Here is a 24,276-nt window from a genome sequence, read left to right as displayed (position 1 = left end):
AACAGATACAGAAAAAAATATGACAAAATCCAACACCCATCCATTTAAGAGAAAAACTTTCAACAAACTAAAATTATAAGGCAACTTCATCAACATGATACAGAATATCTGCAAAAAACCTACAGCTAACACCATATTTTATTTTGAGAAACTAGATATTTTCTCTTTAACATCAGGAAGAACTCCTATTCAAATCATTGTGGAATTCTAAGCTAATGCAATAAAACAAGGAGACAAAAAGTATATAGATTGGAAAGGAAGAAATAAAACTATCTTTTTTTTCCACACATGACACAATTGTGTGTTATAGGAATTCCCAAAAAATCAACAAAAATCTGTTGGAACTAATAAGTAAACAGATAACACAACTACAGGATACAAACTTGATATAAAGAATCAATTGTTTTCTTACATACTAACAGTGGACATTGAAATTGTAAATTAAAAAAACCAAAATACAGGGGCGCCTGGGTGGCTCAGTAGGTTAAATGTCTGTCTACCTTTAGCTCAGGTCATGATCTCATGGTTCGTGGGTTTGAGCCCTGCATCAGGCTCTGTGCTGACAACTCAGAGCCTGAAGCCTGCTCCAGATTCTTTTTCCCTCTCTCTCTGCCCCTCCCCTGCTTGCACTCTGTCTGTCTCTCTCTCACTCAAAAATAAATAAACATTAAAAAAAACCCACAGAATTATTTGCATTAGAAAGAATTTTGANTACATGATCAAAACTATAAAGCCAATAAAGTAAATCAAAGATCTAAATTTATGGAGAAATATTACATGTATACGGATAGAAAATATTATCAAGGTGTCAATTCTTCACAGCTTGATCTATAGATTCAATGCAATCCAATTCAAACTTAATGCATGCTATTTTCTGGATATCAATGAAGTGACTCTAAAGTTTATATAAACAGGGATAAATGCAAGAACAACCAACACAATATTGGGAGAGGAGAACAAATTGAAGTATTTTACACTATCTGACTTCAAAATTCCTATAAAGCTATCATAATCAAAACAATGCGGTACTGGTGAAAGAAAAGACAAATAGATCAATAAAACAGAATAGAAAGCCTGGAAGTTATACTTATACATCAATATAGTCAATCAATCTCTGACAAACGAGCAAAGGCAATACACTGAAGCAAAGATAAGTATGCATATACTAGGACATGATATAAAATGTTGTACTGTTTCACTGTAGTAAAAATAAAAGAGTATTGTCAGGTTTAAAAAACACTACAAATGATGCACTATGATTTTTCCTTTTTATTCTTTCATTTTACAAAATGTAGGGAATGAGTCACGAAATTGATATCATGACCTACTAAGTGAGTGGCAGTGTGCAATTTAAAAAATACTGCTCCCATGAGCAGTATTAGCAGATAGCTCACTAATCTTATCTCAGAAGATAATATAAAATGGATATTGTTTTCTAATACCAGATTTACTGTATTCAAAGGACCTACTCTTGAGACATCTTTTTAAAGGGTCATATTTATTTTTGTCTCAAAGATCCAGAGTCAATGTAGATATTATATAAGAAAATCAGGATCATAGTCTTCATTCATTGTTTCTATCAGCCTTAGATTCTGAGCATCTACTTTATCCCCCAAATACTTCTTAAGGTAAAGTCTTTATAAAAATTGGGTGGGGGGCACCTGGGTGGCTAAATCAGTTGAGCGTCCGACTTCGACTCAGCTCATGATCTCATAGTTCATCAGTTCGAGCACCATGACAGGCTCTGTGCTGACAGCTCAGAGCCTGGAGCCTGCTTCAGATTCTGTGTCTCCCTCTCTCTCTGCCTCTCTGCCACTCACACTCATCTCTTCCTCAAAAATAAATAAACATTAAAAAATTTTTAAAGAAAACCTGGGAATTTATCTAGCTTGGGCTATGACTCAGGCTATTTACCTGCAGAGACTCTCATTGACCAGAAATGGCTTTGGAAGTGTTGGGGAAAAAGGGACTGTTTAAATATCCATGGCAGTTCATAAAATGAAATACAACACAACTGTGGAGGGAAAATGTCAGTATGTGTGCTATAAACCAATATTCAAGGTATATTCTTAAGTTAAAAAGAGCAAGATAAGCACACTGTGCATAGCAGACTTCCATGTGTTTTTAAAACGGGAACATATGTGCTTATATGTGTATAGAATATTTTGGGAAAATTTCACAAGCTATTAGTAATTGGAATTGCCTCTATGGAAGGGAAGGAGAGGACTGGGAATCTGGAATGATAAGGATTTAATATTTTGTATACCTTTTTATAGTGTGTAGTATAATTTTATTTCAAATTTTTATTTTGTGTATATACATATGTTACAGTTTCAATTAAAAATAGATAAATTTTTAAAAATAGCAAAGATAGTCTTTTCAACAAATGGTGCTGGGTGCACCTGGGTGGCTCAGTCGGTTGATCGTCCAACTTTGGCTCAGGTCATGAACTCCCGATTCATGAGTTCAAGCCCCGCTTCAGGCTCTATGCTGACAGCGTGGAGCCTGGAGCCTGCTTTGGATTCCATATCTCAATCTCTCTCTGTCCCTCCCCTGCTCGCTCTCTCTCTCTCTCTCTCTCTCAAAAATAAAGATTTAAAATTTTTTAAGAATGGTGCTGAAAAAAATGCATATCATCATACAAAAAATGAATCTAGATATAGACCTTACACTTTTCTCAACAATTAACCCCAAATATATCACAGAGCTAAATGTAAAAACCAAAGCCCTAAAACTCTTAGAAGATAATATAAGATAAAATTTAGGTAACCTTGGATTTGGTGATAACTTTTTATATATAACATCAAAAGCATAATACACAAAAGAAAAAACTGATAAATTGGATTTTATTAAAATTAAAAATTTCTGCTTTGTGATATACTTGTTAAGAAAATGAAAAGACAAGCCATAGGCTAGGGGACGGGGGTGGTGGNTCTAAAATACACAAAAAAGTAGCATTATCAACAACAGCCAAATTATGAAAAGAGACCAAAATCCCTCGACTGATGAATGGATAAAGAAGATGTGGTGTATATGTATATATACAATGGAATATTACTCAGCTATCAAGAAGAATAAACTTTTGCCATTTGCAACATCATGGATGAAGCTAGAAAGCATTATACTAAGTGAAATAAGTCAGAGAAAGACAAATACCACATGATTCACTCATATGTGGAATTTAAGAAACAAAACATGAATATAGGATGAAAAAAAAGGAAAACCATCAGACTCTTAACTATAGAGAAGAAACTGAGGGTTGCTGGAAAGGAGGTGGACAGAGACATAGGCTAAACAGGTGATGAGTATTAAAGAGGGCATTTGTTGTGATGAGCACTGCGTGTTATATGTAAGTGATGAATTAGTAAATTCTACTCCTGAAACTAATATACTGTATGTTAACTAACTAGAACTTANGTGAGGGGAACAAAGCACACAGAGGAGGAGAAGGACATTCTTTTAAAAAAATAAAAAATAAAACTAAAATAAACAAATAGCTCTTAAAATGCAACAGTAATAATCCAATTAAAAATGGCAAAATAGGGGCGCCTGAGCGGCTTAGTCGGTTAAGCGTCCGACTTCGGCTCAGGTCATGATCTCACGGTTCGTGGGTTCAAGCCCCACATCAGGTACTGTGCTGACAGCTAGCTCAGAGCCTGGAGCCTGTTTCGGATTCTGTGTCTCCCTCCCTCCCCCCCACCCCGAAATAAATAAAACATTAAAAAAATAAAAAAATAAAAATGGCAAAATATATGAACAGATTCCTTACGAAAAGAGATCTACAGATGACAAAAATCCATGTGAAAAGACGTTAAACATCATATGTCATTAGGGAGACGAAGATTAAAATAGCAATGAGAGATCACTACATACCTATTAGAATGGCTAAAATCCAAAATACAGACAACACATAATGCTGACAAAGAGAGCAATAAGGGCAATAAGAACTTTCATTCATTGATGATAGAAACAAAAAAATGGTAGAGTCACTTTGAAAGATAATTTGGCAGTTTCTGTAAGAAGCTTTAAGAAACTAAATATACTATTACCATGCAATCCAGCAATTGTGCTCTTTTGGTATTTACCCAAATTATTTGCAGAATTATGTACACAGAAACCTTCATTCAAATATTTATATCAGCTTTATTAGTAATTGACAAAGTTGAGAGGAAGCCAAGATATCCTTCAATAGGTGAAAAGATAAACTGTGGCAAATCCACACAATAGAATATTATTCAGCACTAAAAATAAGTGAGTTATTAAAGTCGTGAAAAGACACAGAAGATCCTTAAATGCATACTGCTAAACTGAATAAGCCAAACTGAAAATACTACATGCTGTATAATTCCAACAATAAAACATTCTGGAATAGGCAAAACTATGGAGATGATAAGATCAATAGTTGCTAGCAGTTTGGGGATATGGCTGGATGGCGGGATGAACAGGTGGTACCCACACATATTTTGGGCAGTGACACTATTCTGCATGATAGTGTAATGGTGGATTTGTGTAATTATAGGTTTGTCTAAACCCACAGAATGCACAATGCATTGGCTCATCTTTTGTGCAAATGATAATAGAACTGTATGCTGGGAATTAGGGATATATGGGAACTCTATACTTATGATTCAACTTTTCTGTAAACCTAAACCTGCTCTAAAAATAAAGTCTCTTGATATTAAGAAAGTGACCCAAGTTCCCCTAGATTATTTTTAATTGAAGAAGCTTAAAGGCTGCATCCTTGCTCTTTAGGAAAGTCACCAAGGACATCTACATATAGCAACCAAACTGCTAGGACATTCCAGAAGCTATCATTGTAAAAACCTCCAAAAGAACAATTTGGACTGTCCCAGGGGTCCCAAACCCCTAGACAATTGGTAATTTACTAGGAGGACTCAAAGGAATCCAGCATATAGTCACACTCATGGTTAAGATTTATTTTAGTGGAAGGATATAAAGGAAAATCAGCAAAGGAAAAAATACAAGGGATGAAGTTTCTAACTTCATCCTCTAAATGATCATCTTGGTGATGAAAACTAGGTGAAAGCTTCCAAGAGTGCTCCTTTAATACAGTCACAAAAGACACACTTAATTCCTCCAGCAACAAGTTGTAACAACACAAGTGCAAAAATATGGTCTGTGGTCTACCAGGGAAGCTCTTTAGACTCAGTGCCCTAGGTTTTTATTAGTGCCTCTACACAGGCACCAGCTGCTGAGCATATACCAAAACTCTGGACTCCCAGAAGAAAATAAGACATTCAACATAAACCACATAGTTTGTACAGGCAGTCTAGGCACAGTGAGTCACTCTTACCGTTTAGGGAAATTGTATCTGTGTAAGAAATTGTCCACTAGCCAAGTTCCCAGATACCAGCCAAGAGTTAATCTTATAATCAGATTTTCCTAATCATAGTAGACTCAGGCCTTATATGTTAACTCTCTTCTACCTAGGAACTCAACACAGAATAGATGGAAAATGAAGAAAACAAAGGTATGCAGAAGAAAAATGACATAAGACCCCAGACTTGTACTTCATTCTAGTTTATGGAAGAAAAATAGTCCTTCACTTTTTCAGTACTAACTCTATCCACCGCTGAGGCTCTGATTCGTCACCTTGAAGCACCTTACATGATGTAATGGACACTCACCAAATCACATATCAGCTTTGCCACATTTATATAACTTTCAACAAGATGATTTCTAAGAACTTTCACAGCTCATGTCTATTATCTTATTCGATTGAATATCTCTCTTTATACTTGAATCTACAATATCTCCATCTTTTACTGGATCTATTATCTAACACACAGATCCATTCTTCATTAAAAGCAGTTTTAATCAGTTAATTCCTTTCCTCCCTTCTCCAGTGCCACCCTTGTGACTTAGACCCTCTCCTCTAGATCATTGCAATACTTTCCTACACTGCTTTTTGTTTGTTTGTTTGTTTCCAGTCTCTCTCAGGTCTAGTTCATCTTATAACCTCATATAGTTTAAGATTTCTAAATCAGAATTTCACTCATATTGTTTGTACAACCAAAAGCTCTCATTGATCTTCTCAGGGCCAATAGAATTCAATACAAACCCCTGAGCCTATCACTCCATAATATAGCCTCAACTTGCCTGATAGCATTTGTATTTCACTACTCTCCAATAGTAATGAAAGCTCTGGTCAAACTATTTCCCAAACGTACTCCGTGTTTTCCATTCTTGGGGTTATTGCCCTCCACATGAAAGGTCCATTTCTCCATTTCTATCTGTCAGGGACTTTACCTTTTGTTGAATGACCACCGCAAATTGAATGGGCAATTATTTTAGAAAGGCAAATCTCCACATCCAAATGTAAGTTTTTTATTCTCCAAACACCTCCTCCCCCATAAGGACACCACATACAGATACATGTTATAGTATGTAAAAAGATGCTACTTGTCTAAGTGTCATGTGTAATCTTATTTTAGCATTTCAAATATAAGCTACAGGACAGAAAGTATATCTCATTGTCTCTGTAGTCCTGTTGCACCCAGCTTAGTGCCTGGCATGTGGTATGCATTCATGGAGTAGTGGTTTATTTGAACTGAAGTCCCTGAAAGTCCATAAAAAAAAGTTAATGTTGGAGTATCTTGGGGAAAAAAGGAGAAGAATTGTTCCTGGTCTACCAAATACAGTACTAGTCTAACTTCATCCTCATGTGAATTTTGGAATCAGAAACATGGAACTTAAAGGGACTCTGGAGATCATTGAAAATCACTCCTCCTTTGACAGATAGGGGAACTGAGTCCAAGAAAAAAATGTGTTATCCAAAGTCATACCATGAAAGACAAGAAATAACAAGTGTTGGTGAGGATGTGAAGAAAAAGGTACCCTCATGTACTGTTGGCAGGATGTAAACTGGTGCAGCCACTGTGAAAAGCAGCATGGAGGTTCCTCAAAAAATTAAAAATTGAATTACCACATGACACAGGAATTCTCCTACTGTGTATTCAGGCAAAGAAAATGAAAACACTAATTCAAAAAGATACATGCACCCCTAACATAATTGCAGTATTATTTGTAATAGCTAAAAGAAGGAAGGAACCTAAGTATTCATTGATAGATGAATGGATAAGGAAGATGTGGATGTTGGAATAATATGCAGCCACAAAAAGGATGACGTCTTGCCTTTTGTGACAATACAGATAGTCCTAGAGGGTATTATGCTAAGTGAAATAAGTCAAACTGAGAGAGATTAACACCATATAATTTTAGTCATATGTGCAACCTAAGAAACAAAACATGAGTAAACAAAATGCAGAATCAGACCTGTAAATAAAGAGAACAAACTGATAAGTTGTCAAAAAGAAGGGGGTGAGAAGGACGGACAAATTGGGTGAAGGGGAGGGGGAGATACAGACTTCTAGCTATGGAATGAATAAGTCACAGGAATAAAAGGCAGAGCATAAGGCATATAGTTCAGTGATATTGTAATGGTGTTGCATGGTAAAATTTTATTTTCTCAAAGTAACATTTTATTTTTGACATAAACACTAGTTATATATTAAATTATTTATTCTAAAGTCCAAGAAACAAATAAAAAACAACAAAAAGTCACACACTGAGTGAGTGGAGGGGCTAGTTTGAGAACTCAAGGCTCCTGAGTCCCAGGCAAAGGTTTTAACTGTAAGACTACTATTATAGTGGTTCCCTGCTGAGGCAGGGTATAAGGAAAATTCCTTCCTTGTAATAGGAAGATGCCAATGTTACCAAGGCATAGCTGGCAGTAGCAGGTGGAAACAGGCTTTGTGAACATACCTCTTGTAACTGAGACTCTTTCTTTTTGGAAGATAGATGTAAGTGACGATCCAGCAAAGAATAAAATCTTTCACCATCCTTTTCAAATTTCTTTTTCCGCTCCTAGATGTGGGAGAGAAAGCACAGATTAAGATGTCTAGTTTTTAATTTATTCTGCTCACAACTGAGAATGAAGGATGCAGTGTCACGTTCTCCATATCTCTAGCCTCTGGGAAGGACAAGTAAAGAGAGAATTTGCTTTTGCATTGGTCTCAGCAATTTAAATTACCTCAAATATAACCCTTAACCATTCCACTTAAACAAAGGGCAGTTTGTTTTGGTACACTCGATGGCCCTGGGAGCTGCTGCTCAGAAAATGACACTTAAATGGGTCTGTACACTTACTACTTTTTCTTCTTCCCAACATCTTTCTTTTTCGTACATGTATTCACTACTCATTCAATTTTTAAAAATACAAATAAGGAACTGTGGTAAACTAAATATATGCCTTTAAAAGTCATATACAATGCATTTAGACAGTCTAATAAGCAAAACATTTCCAAGGCAATAGGAACCTTGAACTGCCTCTATAAATTATGAGTTCTTTGTTATTGTTTAAGAATTTTACTACCGCATGTTAAAAGATGATGTTTAAAATAAGGAAACAATCCTAGAATGTGTAGCTTGGAAAGCAAGAGTTGAAAAGCTTTATGTGCCTGGATGGCACAGCCACTTAAGTGCCCAACTCTTGATTTTGGCTCAGGTCATGATCTCGTGGTGTCATGAGATCAAGCCCTGTGTCGGACTGCTCAGCGCTGGGCTTTGAGTCTGTGTAAGATTCTCTTTCCCTCTCTCTCTGTCCCTTCCCTGATTGTACTCTAGTTCTCTCTCTCTCATAAAAAAAAAAAAAAGGCTTTACAGGGGATGGATAACTCAGCCATCACTCTCCTTAAGTATGAAATTTAATTAAGCTCTTTGCCTCAGCACAATTGGAAGTCACACACTTCTGAAGGAGCACTTACAATGCCCATTTGTTACACACAAATACTGACACTTTGCAATCCTCTCAACATCATGCTGGGAAATTCATGGAAAAGGCTTGTGTTGTGTCAGAGTAAATCCAAATTCACTGAGTACCTACAGTGTGCCAGTTAATAAAAGAGGCACAGCAGGGACACACAGATAAAAAAAGGAAGAAAAAAAAAAAACTCATCCATGATTGATTTCTAGAGGCAATCTGTTCCTGGGCAAGAAGCCTAGATGGAGCTTTCGTGAACTATGACCTGTAAGGAATGTGTTTTTTCCAAAGGTAAAGAAGTAGAGAGTAAGCTAACATTAACTGAGGCTTACAACAGGCCAAGCAGTGTGCTATATACTTATAATGCATTATTTCATTTAGTCTTCTAAACCCTGAGTAGTAGATATTGTAAAGGAACTTAAGGATCAAAAAGGAGAATTAACTTGTCCAAACTCACATAATATACAGATCTATGTGATTAATTCCACATAGTCAAATAAAGCTCAGATGATTATGAGAGGAATTACACTCAGGATGCCTGTAAATAACCANTATCCCCAGCCCAAACTCAGATACCAAAACACAGGAGGCAAAAATATTCACACAAAACATATAGATAGGACAAACTGTTCCTCCAGCTGGTAAATCTATTTAAAGAAGCAATTGTTTGAAGAGAGCATTAGAGCCAGAAAATGTTAGTGACTTCTCCAGGAACAGATAAAGTTCTGTTGGTCACTTCCCCTTCCAATTCAATTTCTAAATTAAATATTATCAAATGTAACTCATATACCATAAAATTTAACCTTTTATTTTAAAAAAAAATTTAATGTTTATTTATTTTTGGAGGAGAGACAGAAAGACAGAGAGTGAAAAGGGGAGGAACAGAGAGAGGGAGACACAGAATCCAAAGCAGGCTCCAGGCTCTGAGCTGTACGCACAGAGCCCGATGCAGGACGTGAACTCACAAACCATGAGATCATGACCTGAGCCGAAGTCAGACACTCAACTGACTGAGCCACCCAGGGGCCCAAAAATTTATCCTTTTAAAGTGGACAATTCAGTAGTTTTTATTATATCTACAAAGCTGTGCATCCATCATTGCTGTTTACTTCCAGAATATTTCTATCACCTAAGAAAAACCCTATACCTGTTAGCAGTCATTTCCCCCTTCTCCCAAATCTGCCCCCATAAAAAGCTACAATTCATTTTTTATCTCTATGGATTTTTATATTCTATAGATTTCATAGAACTGGAATCATGAAGTATGTGACCCTTTGTGATTGTCTTCTTACACTAGCATGTTTTCTAGGTTCATCCATGTTGTAACATGCATCAGTACTTTATCTTTTTTGGCTGAATAATATTTGACTACATAGATATACCACATTTTTTAAATAAATTCATCACTTGATGGACATTTGGGTTATTTCCATTTTCTTGGCTGTTATGAATAGTGCTTCTGTGAACATTCATATACAAGATTTTATGTGTTTACGTTTTCAAATCTTTTGGGTGTGTATATATCTATACACATACAAACACATGTATACACACACATACACACACACACATTTATGTATATATAAACAGTGGACTTGCTGAGTCATATGGCAACTCTATGTTTAGCGTTCTGAGAAACTGCAAAACTGATTCCCAAAGCAGTTGTATCATTTTACATTGCCAACAGCAATGAGTGAGAGTTCCAATTTCTACACATCCTCACCAACACTTACATATCTTTTGATTATAAACCACCTAGTGGGTGTTAACTTGCATTTGCTGTGGTTTGACTCACACATCTCAAAGGACTAATGATGTTTTTTTCATGTGTCTACTGGCCATTTTGAGTTATAACAATTTTTTATATAAGTCTGAATACTAGCTATACTGTATTTTCTCCCACTCCTTGGATTGTTTTGGTATTTTGTTGGTGGTGTCCTTTAGAGCAAGATTTCTAATTTTATAAAGTCTAATCAGCCTATTTTCTTTGATTTCCTGTGTTTTTGGTGACATATCTCAGAAAATGTTGTCTGACCTAGGGTCATGATGATTTACACCTAAGTTTTCTTCTAAGAACTTTATATTTTTGGGTTTTAATTTTTTAATATGGTGTAATATAGGGCTTCAACATCATTCTTCTGCATATGGATATCCAGTAGTCCCAAAATAATTTGTTCTTTCCTTATTGAATTGTTTTGGCATCCTCATAAAACAACGATTAGCCATAAAAGCATAAATTTATTTCTGGTATCTCAATTCTATTGTATTATGTTAATCTATATGTCGGTCTTCCTGTCAGCACCACACTGTCTTGATTATTATAGCTTTATAGTCAGTTCTGAAATTAAAGATTGTGAGTCTTTTTTTCAATATTTCTTTTCTACCCTGGACTTCAATGTTGATTTTAGGATCACATTATCAATGTGTTGAAAATGATCAGCTGACAGCGACAAGGGATGAAGAAGATCATTATATAATAATTACAGGGTATATCCATCAGGAAGAGCTAACAATTAGAAATGTCTATGCACCAAAGGCGGAAGAACCCAAATACATAAAACAATGAATCACAAACAGAAACAATCTTATGGATGAGAATGTGCTAATAGCAGGGGGCTTTAATACTCCACTTACAGTAATGGATAGATCAACTAGACAGAATATCAATAAAGAAACAGTGGACTTGAATGACACATTGGAACAGATGGATTTGACAAATATATTTAGAACTCTACATCCTGAGCCCACGGAATTCACTATCTTCTCAAGTGCACATGGCACATTCTCCAAGATAGATCGCATATTGGGATATAAAGCAGCCCTCCATAAATATAGAAGAACTGAGAGACCATACCATGCACACGTTCAGAACACAATGCTATGAAATTGAAGTCAACCACATATTAAGTCTGGATAATCTCCAAAAACATAGAGGTTAAAGAACACCCTAGAAAGGACGAATGGGCCAATCAGGCAATTAGAGAAGAAATTCAAAAATATATGGAAACAAATGAATATGAAAATTAAAAAATGTAAACTCTATGGGACACGACAAAGGCAGTCCTAAGAGGAAAGTACATTGCACTCCAGGCCTATTTCAAGAAATTAGAAAAAGCCCAAGTACAAAATCTAACAAAGCACCTAAAGGAACTAGAGGGAGAGTAACAAGAGCACCCCAAACCCAGTAGGAAAAGAGAAATAACAAAAATCAGGAAGAAATAAACAATATAGAATCCAAATAAACAGTTGAACAGATCAATGAAACCAAGAGTTGGGTTTTGGAAAAAATAAACAAAATTGACAAACTTCGAGCCAGGCTTCTCAAAATCAAAAGAGAAAGCACCCAAAGAGACAAAATCATGAAGGAAAATGAACTTATTACTACCAATCCCTCAGAAACACAAGCAATTATCAGGGAATACTATGAAAAATTATATGCCGACAAATTGGACAACTTAGAAGAAATGGACAAATTCCTAAACACACATTCACTACCAAAATTCACACGGGAAGAGACAGAAAATCTGAAAAGACCCATACCTAGTGAAGAAACAGAATCAGTTATCAAAAATCTCCCAACAAATAAGAACCCTGGGCCAGATGGCTTCCCTAGTGAATTCTACCAGACATTTAAAACAGAGTGAAGACCCAATCTTCTCAAGATATTCTTAAAAATAGATAGAGAAGGAAAACTTACCAACTCATTCTATGAAGGCAGCGTCACTTTGATTCCCAAACCAGACAGAGACTCAGCAAAAAAATAGAACTACAGGCCAATATCCTTGATGAATACGGATGCAAAAATCCTCAACAAGATACTTGCAAATCGAATTAAACAGCACATAAAAAGAATTATCCACCATAACCAAGTGGGATTCATTCCTGGGTTACAGGGCTAGTTTAATATTCGTAAATCAATCAACGTGATCCATCATATTAACAAAAGAAAAGATAAAAACCATACGATCCTGTCGATAGATGCAGAAAAAGCATTTAACAAAGTTCAGCTTCCATTCTTAATAAAGACCCTTGAGAAAGTAGGGAGAGAAGGAACTTAGCTAAACATCATAAAAGCCACCTATGAGAAGCCCTCAGGTAACATCATCCTCAATGGGGGAAAACTCAGAGCTTCACCATTCGATCAGGAACAGGACAGGGAAGTCCACTCTCACCATTGTTGTTTAATACAGTGCTGGAAGTCCTACCATCAGCCATCAGACAACAAAAGGTAATGAAAGGCATCAGAATGGGTAAAGAAGGAGTCAAACTTTCACTTTTCCCAGATGACATGATACTCTACATAGAAAATCCAACAGACTCCAACAGAAGCCTGCTAGAACTGATCCATGAATTCAGCAAAGTTGCAGGGTACAAAATCAACGTACAGAAATTGGCTGCATTTTTATACACCTTTAATGCAGCAAAAGAAAGAGAAATCAAGAAGCTGATCCCATTCGCAATTGCAGAAAATAACCATGATATACCAAGGAATAAAACTAATCAAAGATATAAGAGATCTATATGATGAAAACTATAGAAAACGTATGAAGGAAATTGAAGAAGACACAAATGGAAAAACATTCCATGCTCATGCATTGGAAGGATAAATATAGTTAAAATGTCATTACTACCCAAAGCAATCTACACATTCAATGCAATCCCAATCAAAATTACACCAGCATTCTTCTCAAAGCTAGGACTAACTATCCTAAAATTTTTATGGAAGCACAAAAGACCCCGAATAGCCCAAATAATATTGAAGAAGAAAACTAAAATGGGAGGCATCTCCACCCCAGACTTTAGCCTCCACTACAAAGCTGTCATCATCAAGACAGTATGGTGTTGGCACAAAAACAGACACATAGACCACTGGAATAGAATAGAGAACTCAGAATTTTACCCACAGATGGATGGGAAACTAACCTTTGACANCTCCTCATCAGGGAAATACAAATCAAAACCACACTGAGATACCACCTCACGCCAGTCAGAGTGGCTAAAATGAGCAAATCAGGAGACTATAGATGCTGGTGAGGATGTGGAGAAATGGGCACTCTCCTACACTGTTGGTGGGAAGGTAAACTGGTGCAGCTCCTCTGGAAAATAGTGTGGAGGTTTCTCAAAAAGTTAACAATAGAACTCCCCTATGACCCAGCAATAGCACTGCTAGGAATTTACCCAAGGGATACAGGAGTGCTGATGCATATGGGCACATGGACCCCAATGTTCAGGGCAGCACTCTCAACAATAGCCAAGACATGGAAGGAGCTTAAGTGTCCATCAACGGACGAATGGATCAAGAAGATGTGGTTTATCTATATAATGGAATACTACATGGCAATGAGAAAGAATGAAATCTGGCCATGTGTAGCAACATGGATGGACCTTGAGGGTGTTATGCTGAGCGAAATAAGTCAGGCAGAGAAAGACAGATACCATATGTTTGCACATATAGTTGGATTTGGAGAAACTTAACAGAAGACCATGGGGGATGAGAAGGGGAAAAATGGTTGAGGAAAAGGAGGGAGGCAAACGAAGAGAGTCTCTTGAATGCTGAGAACAAACTGATGGCTGATGGGGGTGGGGGAGACAGGACGGTAGTGACGGGCATGGAGGAGGGCACTTGTGGGGATGAGCACTGGGTGTTATAGGAAACCAACTTGACAATAAACTGTGAAGAGAAAAAAAAAGAAAAGGGAACATGAAGATTTTGCAAAATCAACAATTGTTAAATCAAAAAATCAATAAATGTTAATATCTATTTTTCTACTGCAAGAAAGAAAGAAAGAAAGAAAGAAAGAAAGAAAGAAAGAAAGAAAGAAAGAAAAAGGAAGGAAGGAAGGAAGGAAGGAAGGAAGGAAGGAAGGAAGGAAGGAAGAGGAAAGAAAAGGAAATGGCCAGCTGAAGTTTCGGTACAGATGCACTAAATCTGTAGATCAATTCTGTGACTATTATCATCCACAATCTGAAGTCTTATAATTCATGTACACAAGATATGTTTCCATTTATCCTTCTATTTATTTAGATCTTCGTTAATTTATTCCATTAATGTTTTGTAGTTTTCAATGTTCAAGTGTTGTACTTTTTTGTTAATTTACACCTAGGAAGTGCCTTGATGGCTCAGTCAGAGGAACAAGTGACTCTTGTTCTCAAGGTCATGATTTCAGCCCTCATGTTGGGTGTAGAGATTACTTAAATAAATAAAATGCTTTTAAAAATTTATACCTAGGTGCTTTAATGTTTTGATACTGTTATAAATGAAAATTTCTTGATTTAATTTTGGGGCATTTGGGTGACTCACTTGGTTGAGTATCCCACTCTTGATTTCTGCTCAAGTCATGACCTCATGGTTCGTGAGATCAAGCCCCATTTCAGGTTCTATGCTAACAATGTGGAGCCTGCTTGGGATTCTACCTCTCCCTCTCTCTCTGCCCCTCTTCTCCTCTCTCTTTCTCTCTCAAAATAAATAATTAAACATTAAAAAAAGAAATACATTTATCATCAGCCATTATACCAAGGCTCAAGCCCAGGCCCAGGCTGACCATAGGTTATTCCATAGATAATATGGTCTAAGGAATTCATGAGCATAGGCAGGACCCAACCCCTAAATATGCATTAACAAGATACTGGTTAGCTGTTTTCAGCATGGCCAGAAAGCAGTATAATGCATTCTGTATAATCTCCTTAACCAGGGAAATAGCTATTTGATTTTCCACATATTAGCCTTCCTCTCACCTCTCTTGACTTGTGGAGTCTTCAGTAATCCTTTCTGCCATCCTTGACATTGCTGGATAAAACTGAAAGCCCAACCCATAACTAGTGACCCCAACATGATGAGCCGAACTCGCACAGAATCAGACACTGAATAGCAATAGACCCTGNACATGGATGGACCTTGAGGGGGTTATGCTGAGCGAAATAAGTCAGGCAGAAAAGGACAAGTATTGTATGTTTGTACATATAGGAGGATTGGGAGGAACTAAACGGAGGACCATGGGGGAGAAGAAGGGGGGAAATNAACTCATAATGCCCAAGTGATCACTTAAGTAACATTCATGTGTAAGACTTTTATTTTTTTAAATGTTTATTTCTTTTTAAATGTTTATTTATTTTCGAGACAGGGAGTGACAAGAGTGCGAGTAGGTGAGGGACAGAGAGAGAGGGAGACCCAGAATCTGAAACAGATTCCAGGCTTTGAGCTGTCAGCACAGAACCGGATAGGGGCCTTGAATCCATAAACCGCAAGATAATGACCTGAGCCGAAGTCAGCCACTTAATCGACTGCACCACCCAGACGCCCCATGTGTAAGAATTTTAAAACGTCATTTATTCACATGATCATTTAGTTCCATGCAGTGAATTAGGACATGAAGCTATCCCCAGCCACCTTTCTTCCATTTCGCCTTCTCCAGAAATAAACTTTTTCATCCCTAAGCCAATTATTCTATTATTTACTTTAACATTTCTAATGTCTCAAAAATAAAGGTTTATATTGCCATTACTAATTCTTAAGGTTTGTGTGTTATCTTTTAACTTGCAAAAATAAATGAGGATTTAGCCCTTTCCTCTCCCTGTCTCATTATCACCACCATCTCCTTTGGCCCTCAACCCAAACCCATTTCCTGATACTCCTATTATACTTATATTGCAATTTTGTTTTGATTCATATTCAATAATTACATTATTATGACCATCTCAATTTTACTTATGGATTAAACATATAATACAATATCATTAATGTTATTTTCCTGTACAACTACATAACTACCAAATCATCTTAAAAGCCGTAGAAATTGACATACAGATGGGCAGAACAAACTCCACAACTGAAAACAGAGAAGAGCCCATATGAAAGAAGGTAGAAACAATGGAGATGTGGTTTGGGAGAGAAACAGATCATAGCTGCTTCAGTCCAAGAGGAGGGTGAGAGACAGACTAGCAAACAAGGGAGCTCATAGGGAAAATGTATCCCGATAGCAATGGGCTTGGAAAACAAGAGGGGCCAAATTTCTCGCATTCTTATAAGGAGGGAGCCTTGAAGCTTGGAGTTTTAAAGGTCGGGAGGCTTGTCTGGGATAGAGCCCGGAGAGCATTTTGCTGCTCGTGGAGAGAAATGAAAACGACGTAGGGACAAACAGCATGAAAACAGCAATCTAAAGACCCTGGAGCACACAGTGGGGAGGTTATTTGCTCATCTTGGAGCATACTGCAGACAGACAGCATTCCGGGAGAGACCCCTCTGGGAACAAAGTAACTGGCTGGTACCATTTCCATGCCTTGTACCTCAGCATAAGCACAGAGCCATATGCAGGAACGAGTGCAGCACCAACACTCCCTACCTCACATGCTTACATCAAGCCCCCTAACCCCCTGTGCTCTGGTGGACCCACCCTTTCCAGTGATGCTTACCTAGTCCCAGGGTTTTGGGGACACACCCCCCAGGAGGGTGGTGAAATCCCTGCCCAAACCACATCTTCCAACATGGGAGTTTAGCAGAGCCTCAATTCTGGGAGTGGGGGTGACAGATCTCATTTCACAATCAGACCAGAGCACACCTAGTTAAAATGCACTACATTCAGGCCAGGAACTACATGCTGCATGCTTCAGGCAAGGAAAGCCCCTGCATACAACTGGCCTGAAGAATAAAGCAGACAGAACAAAACAGCAGAACACATGGAGCAAATAGCGGAGACACCCCTGGAAATGCCAGGCCCTGGGAAATAGGGGACACTACACAGCAGGGCATTACAGGACCTCTTCTTCATAAGGCCACTAGCTTCAAGAATAAAAGATACAGCTCACTTTCCTAATACAAAGAAACAGGCACAGAGACATAGACAAAAGGAGAAGACAGAGAAATCTACCCCAAATGAAAGAGGAAAAGGCCATGGCTAGAAATGTAAGCAAAACAGTTATAAATAACATACCTGATAGGTAATTTAAAGTAAAGATCATAAGGATAATCACTGTACTTCAGGAAAGGGTGGAAAAGATGACCGATACTCTTAAAACATGGATAAGAAATAACACAGCAGAGGTAAAAGGCTTAATAAACAAAATGAGAAACATGTTTGATAGAATGAACAGCAGGTTGGAAGAAGCAGAGTGATGATGTAGAAGATTGAGTAATGGAAAGTAATTAAGCCGAACAAAAGAGAGAAAACTTAATTTTGCAAAATGAGAAGAGACTTAAGGAACTCAATGACTCCATTAAATGTAAGAACATTTGTATTACTGGGGTACCAATAGAAAAAATTAAATACAATAGGGGGCAGAATACTTATTTGAAGAAATAATAGCTGAAAACTTCCCTCATCTGGGGAAGGAAACAGACATCCAGATTTAGGAGGCACAGAGAACTTCCATCAAAATCAACAAAAGCAGGTCCACATCAAGAAATATTCCAATTAAATCATAATAGTGATAAAGAACAAACTTTTGAAAATAGCAAGACAAAAGAAGATAGTAATATAAGAAAAACCACATAAGGCTATCATCAGCTGATTTTCCAGCAGAAACGTTCTAAGTCAGAAGGGAATGGTATGATATATATTCAAAGTGCTGAATGGGAAAAATCTGCAGCCAAGAATACTATATTCAGCAAAGCTATCATCTGTTTCCAAGACAAACAAAACAAAACAAAAACTAAAGGAGTTCCTGGTCACTAAACCAATCAGGTAAGAAATATTAAAGGTAATTCCTTGAATGGAAAAGAGAGGTCAAAACTGACAGTTTATCTTTATAGATAGGAAACATAGCAGTAAAAATGACTTTCTATTTTAACAAAAGGTCAAAGAAATAACAAAATAAAAGGATGTAATATGACAACATATAGCTAAAATGTGGGGAGGAGATGAGTAAAGAATAGGTTTAAACTTAAATAACCATCAACATAATATAGATTGCTATATGAAGAGGTTATAGACAAACCTAATGATAACCATATATCAAAATCCATTGATACATATGCAAAGAATAAGGAGAAATAAATCCAAATAGATTACTAAAGAAAATCAGCAAATCATAAATGAAAGATAAGAAAGGATTAGAGAAAAGCTTCAGAAATAAGCACAAAATAATAAATGACAATAAATGCATATGTATCAGTAATTACTTTGAATGTAAATGGACTTAAATGCTTGAACTAAAGACACAAGGTGACAGCATGGATTAAAAAAAAGAGACCCATCCATATGCTGCCCAAGAGACTCATTTTAGACCTAAAGATGCCAGCAGAGTGAAAGTGAAGGGATGGAGAAATATCCGTCATGCAAATGGAAGTCAAAAGAAAGCCAGGGTGGAAAGAATTATATCAGACAAAATAGACTTTAAAACAGTCTATAAAGGAGAAGTTGAGTTAGCTGAGAAGTAGGGGGACCTGGGCTTTCCTCATCCCTCAAATACAGCTATATTGAGGTCAGATTACTTGGAACACCCAGGATGTCCATCTGCTTGGTAGAAGAAGGATCTCCACAGTTGGAGGGAGACAGTGTGGCATGTGCAAGGTGTGTGAAGTGAATTAGGGGAGATAAAAAATGGCAGAACCACGGAGAGGAGGAGAGGAGGCAANGAAAGTGTGGCATCAGGTTCACACAAGAGGAAAACCTCTCTAGACCATGGACTGGGGAGTGAGAAGTATTGAGTGTTGTGGTTTTTCTTTATATGTATGCTTGCTTGTTTGCAAAGAGCATTTGGAGCTCAGACTCTGAGGCTCTGGAAGTGTGCAACTTTCTCTAAAGCGGAGCTGTGGCACGAGCTCCTGGGGAGAAGGGAGATGGCCCCCCATTGCATAACACGGTGTAGGGATCTCCAGGGCACATTGGAAGAGAACATTCCCCTTCCTGGAGTTCTTTTTGAAGAGGGTATATTGCCTCCCCAAGCACAAAAGCCCCTACAGGCAACAGAAAAATGACTTTCATCAGTAGAGGCCATAGGTGCACGGAGAGGGTATACAACCTTTGCCGCTATTAGTGGTGTTAGACTGTAGATTCCTTAAATTCCACAGACTGCACAGGCACGGGACTGTTTTTCAGGGCAAAGGACTACAGATTCAGCATGGAAATGTTCTACTTCAGAGTAGGGGTGGGCGCGGATTCCCATAGTGCCAAGTCCTTTAGGACTTTGGGTTTGGAATACAAGCCACACGGCAAATAAAAAATGCAGGAGAGTTGTGGCACACAGAGAGGTGACTGCCCTCAATATTCTGTGAAGCTGTCTGAACAGTGGAGGGGGGCACTGAGACCCCCTGTCTGGGGACAAGAAATTAAGGTGGTGCCATTTTCCACCCAACAACACTGTAGGACTTCTGTGAGCAACACAGAAGCCCCGAGTGGAGGCTGGAGGCACCTACAGCAAACCCCACCAACTGTGCCTGTCAACTGTGTATTTAGTGGAGCAGGACTGACCTTAAGCCAGTGAAGCAAACCCTTTCTCCAGAAGAGCAGCACAGGCAGCACCAAGCACACACCAAGTGTAATGAAAATGTAATGCTTCAGAATGACACGTGCAGTTTTGGTGGAAATAGGACTAGGTTTACTTATTTTTTCTTTTTTTTTCCTTCTTTTTTTCTTTTAGAATCAGGATCATATTTTCTTGTTTTTTTCTTTTTCTCTTTTTGGAGCAGGCTTTTTTATTCTTTTCTATTTCTCTCTTTTGTCTTTTCTTCTTTTTTTCTTCCTACCATTTTCTTTGGACTCAGCCTTGTACTTTTTTTGAGTCTCTGGTTTTTATTGTTCCATTTTCTTTTCTCTTTTGAGGATCAGGGTTTTCCCCCCATTTTTTCAAGAAACAAATCAAGGCATACCTAATTAAAAGTACAAATACTCCCCACTGCAAGCAAGGAGGAGTTCAGCAGATACTGACCAGTGAGAAAGGGCAGCCAAAACGCAACAGCAGAGAACACACAGCATACACCAGAAACAGCTTCCAAAATGACAGACCTTACACAATGTATAACCCCTTTATAATGTAGAAGTACTATCAGGTGTAGGAAACATAACAAGCTTTTAAAATGCACAAAATACAGAAACATATTCAAAATGACCAGATGGAGGAATTCTCCCCCAAAAGAAAGGTCAAGAAGAAATCACCACCAGGGAGTTGCTCGAAACAGGCAAGTAATATATCTGAACAAGAATTTGCAACAACAATCATAAGACTATTACCTAACTTGAAAAAAGCATAGAAGACACCAGAGAAGTTCTTCCTGGAGATCAAAAACTTAAAAACTGTTCAGGCTAAAATAAAAAATGGTATACTGAGATGCAAAACTGACTGGATACAGTGACCACAAGGACTGAAGAAGCATAGTAGACAATAGACAAATCTGAAAGAGCTAGTGACAAAAGGTCCTCAACCTAGAAGAGTAGACACATAGGGCTGGTGGCAGACCTCTCCACTGAAACTTGGCAGGCTAGAAGTGAGTGGCAGGAAATATTCAAAGTACTGAAGTGGAAAAATATGCAGCCAGGAATTCTTTATCTACCAAGGCTGTCATTCACAACAGAAGGAGAGTTACTTTTCCATAAAAACAAAACCTAAAGGAGTTTGTAACCACTAAACTGGCCCTGCCATAAATTTTAAGGGGGACACTTTGAGTGGGGGTGGGGGGAAGACCAAAGTAACAAAGACGGCAAAGGACCAGGGAATATCACAATAAACACCAACTTTTTGGGTAATGCAATGGTACTAAATTCATACCTTTCAATAATTACTCTGCATGTAAATAGACTAAATGCACCAATCAAAACACATAGGGTATCAGAATGGATAAAACAAAACAAGATCCTTCTATATGTTGACTACAAAAGACTCATTTTAGACCAAAAGACACATACAAATTGAAAGTGAGAGGACAGAGAATCATCTATCATGCTAATGGATGTCAAAAGAAAGAGGGAGCAGCCATACTTATATCAGACAAAGCAGATTTCAAAAAAGACTGCAACAAGAAATGAAGAAGGGCATAGTATAATAATTAAGGGGTCTATCCATCAAGAAGATCGAACAATTGTAAATATTTATGCCCCCAATGTGACCTCCAAATATATAAATCAATTAATAACAAACATAAAGAAATTCATTGACAATAATACCATAACAGTAGGAGACTTTAACACCACACTTACTTCAATGGACAGATAATCTAAGCAGAAAATCAACAAGGAAACAATGGCTTTTTTTTTAAATATTTTTTTTTATTTATTTCTAGGAGAGAGAGAGACAGTGTGAGCAGGGGAGGGTCAGAGAGAGAGGGAGATACAGACTCTGAAATAGGCTCCAGGCTCTGAGCTGGCAGTCAGCACAGAGCCCGACACGGGGCTCGAACCCACGAACTGCGAGATCATGACCTAAGCGAAAGTCGCTCGCTTAACCGACTAAGCCACCCAGGCGCCCCTTTGAATGACACACTGGACTAGATGTTCTTAACAGATATATTCAGAACATTTTATCCTCAAGCAGCAGAATACACATCCTTCTCAAGTGTACATGAAACATTCTCCACAACAAATCAAATATTAGGTCACAAATCAGCCCTCAACAGATACAAAAATATCAAGATCATATGATGCATATTTTCAGAACCCAGCATTATGAAACTTGCAATCAACCAGAAGAAAAAAAAAATCAGAAAGCTCTCAAATACATGGAGGTTAAAAAACATCCAACTAAAAATGAATGGGTTAACCGAGAAATTACAGAAGATAAAAAATACATGCAAGCAAAATGAAAACATTACAGTCCAAACTCTTTGGGATGCAGCAAAGGCAGTCCTAAGAGGAAAGTACACTGCAATTCAAGCGCAGGCTCTGTGGCACAATTGGTAGCACATTGGACTTCTAGTGTGAGTACACTGGAATTCAGGCCTATCTCAAAAAGGCGGAATGGGTCTCAAATACAGACTCTAACCTTACATCTAAAGAAGCTAGAAAAGGAACAGCAAATAAAACCTAAAGCCTAAAGAAGAAGGTAAATAATAAGATTAGAACAGAAATAAACAACATACAAAATCAAAAACAAAACCAAAAACAACCCACATTAGAACAGATCAATGAAACTAAATGCTGGTTCTCTGAAAGACTAACAAAATTGATAATACTCTAGCCAGACTTATCAAAAACAAAAGAGAAGGGAGCCAAATCATAAAATCACAAATGAAAAAGAAAAGATCACAACCAACACCACAGAAACACAAACAATGATAAGAGAATGCTATGAAAAATTATGGGCAACAAACTATACAATCTGGAGGAAATGGACAAATTCCTAGAAATTCATGCACTACCAAAACTGAATCAGGAAGAAATACAAATTTGAACAGACCCATAACCAGCAAAGAAATTGAATCATTTGTCAAAAATCTCCCAACCAACAAGAATCTTGGGCCAGATGGCTTTCCAGGGGAATTCTACCAAACATTAAGAGTTAATATCTATTTTTCTTAAACTGTTCCAAAAAACAGAAATGGAAGGAAAGCTTCCAAATGCACTCTGTGGAGGCAGCATTACCTTGATTCCAAAACCCAACAAAAACCCCACTAAAGAGGAGAATTACAGGTCAATATCCCTAATGGACATGGAGGCAAAAACTGTCAACAAAATACTAGCAAACCGAATTCAACAATACACTAAAATAATTATTCACGATGATCAACTGGGACTTATTTCCTGGACTGCAGGGCTAGTTCAATATTTGCAAATCAAGCAACATGAGTCACCACATTAATAAAAGGATAAGAACCATGTGATCCTCTCATTAGATATAGAAAAAGCATTTGACAAAACACAGCACCCTTTCTTTTTTTTATTTTATAGTTTATTGTCAAGCTGGTTTCCATATAACACCCAGTGCTCATCCCAACAAGTGCCCTTCTCCATGCCCATCACTCCCTTCCCCTCTCTCACACCCCCCATCAGCTCTCAGTTTGTTCTCAGTATTCAAGAGTCTTTCATGGTTTGCCTCCCTCCGTCTCCCCAACTATTTTTCCCCTTCCTTTCCCCCATGGTCCTCTGTTAAGTTTGATAAAAACCCTCAAAAGGGTTAGAGGGATAGAGGGATAGAGGGAACATACCCTAATACCATAAAGGTAATATCATCCTCAATGAGGAAAAACAGAGGTTTCCTCCTAAGGTCAGAAACACAACAGGGTTGTCCACTCTCAACACTGTTTTTCAACATAATACTGAAAGTCTTAGCCTCAGCAATTAAACAGCAAAAAGAATTAAAAAGACATCCAAATTTGTAAGGAAAACCTCAAACTTACACTCTTTGCAGATGACATGATACTCTACATGGAAAACCCAAAAGACTGCATCAAAAAACTGCTAGAATTGATACATAAATTCATCAAAGTTGCAGGATATAAAATCAATGTACAGAAATCAATTCCACGTCTATACACCAGTAATTTTAGTATATGTGCTGGAGGAGCAGCTTTTTCCAAGAACAAAAGTGGGGGTGGGTGACTTTTTTTTTTTTAACTTTCCTTCTAGATT

General features: G+C 37.5%; 1 protein-coding gene across 1 annotated transcript in view; it reads right to left on the bottom strand.

Moving 5' to 3' along the window:
- The window catches only part of OPHN1 (oligophrenin 1), a 404,963-nt gene that overhangs the window by 240,523 nt on the left and 140,164 nt on the right, over positions 1-24,276 (bottom strand). Inside the window, 1 exon segment of the mRNA XM_077769252.1 lies at positions 7,786-7,887. Within this exon segment, the coding sequence (XP_077625378.1) occupies positions 7,786-7,887 (102 nt within the window).

Source organism: Crocuta crocuta, unplaced genomic scaffold (genome assembly GCF_008692635.1).
Source record: "Crocuta crocuta isolate KB4526 unplaced genomic scaffold, BGI_CrCroc_1.0 scaffold1012, whole genome shotgun sequence".
Classification (NCBI taxonomy): Eukaryota; Metazoa; Chordata; class Mammalia; order Carnivora; family Hyaenidae; genus Crocuta; species Crocuta crocuta.
The sequence above is the reverse complement of the archived record's forward strand: the minus strand, read 5'-3'. Positions and strand labels throughout refer to the sequence as shown.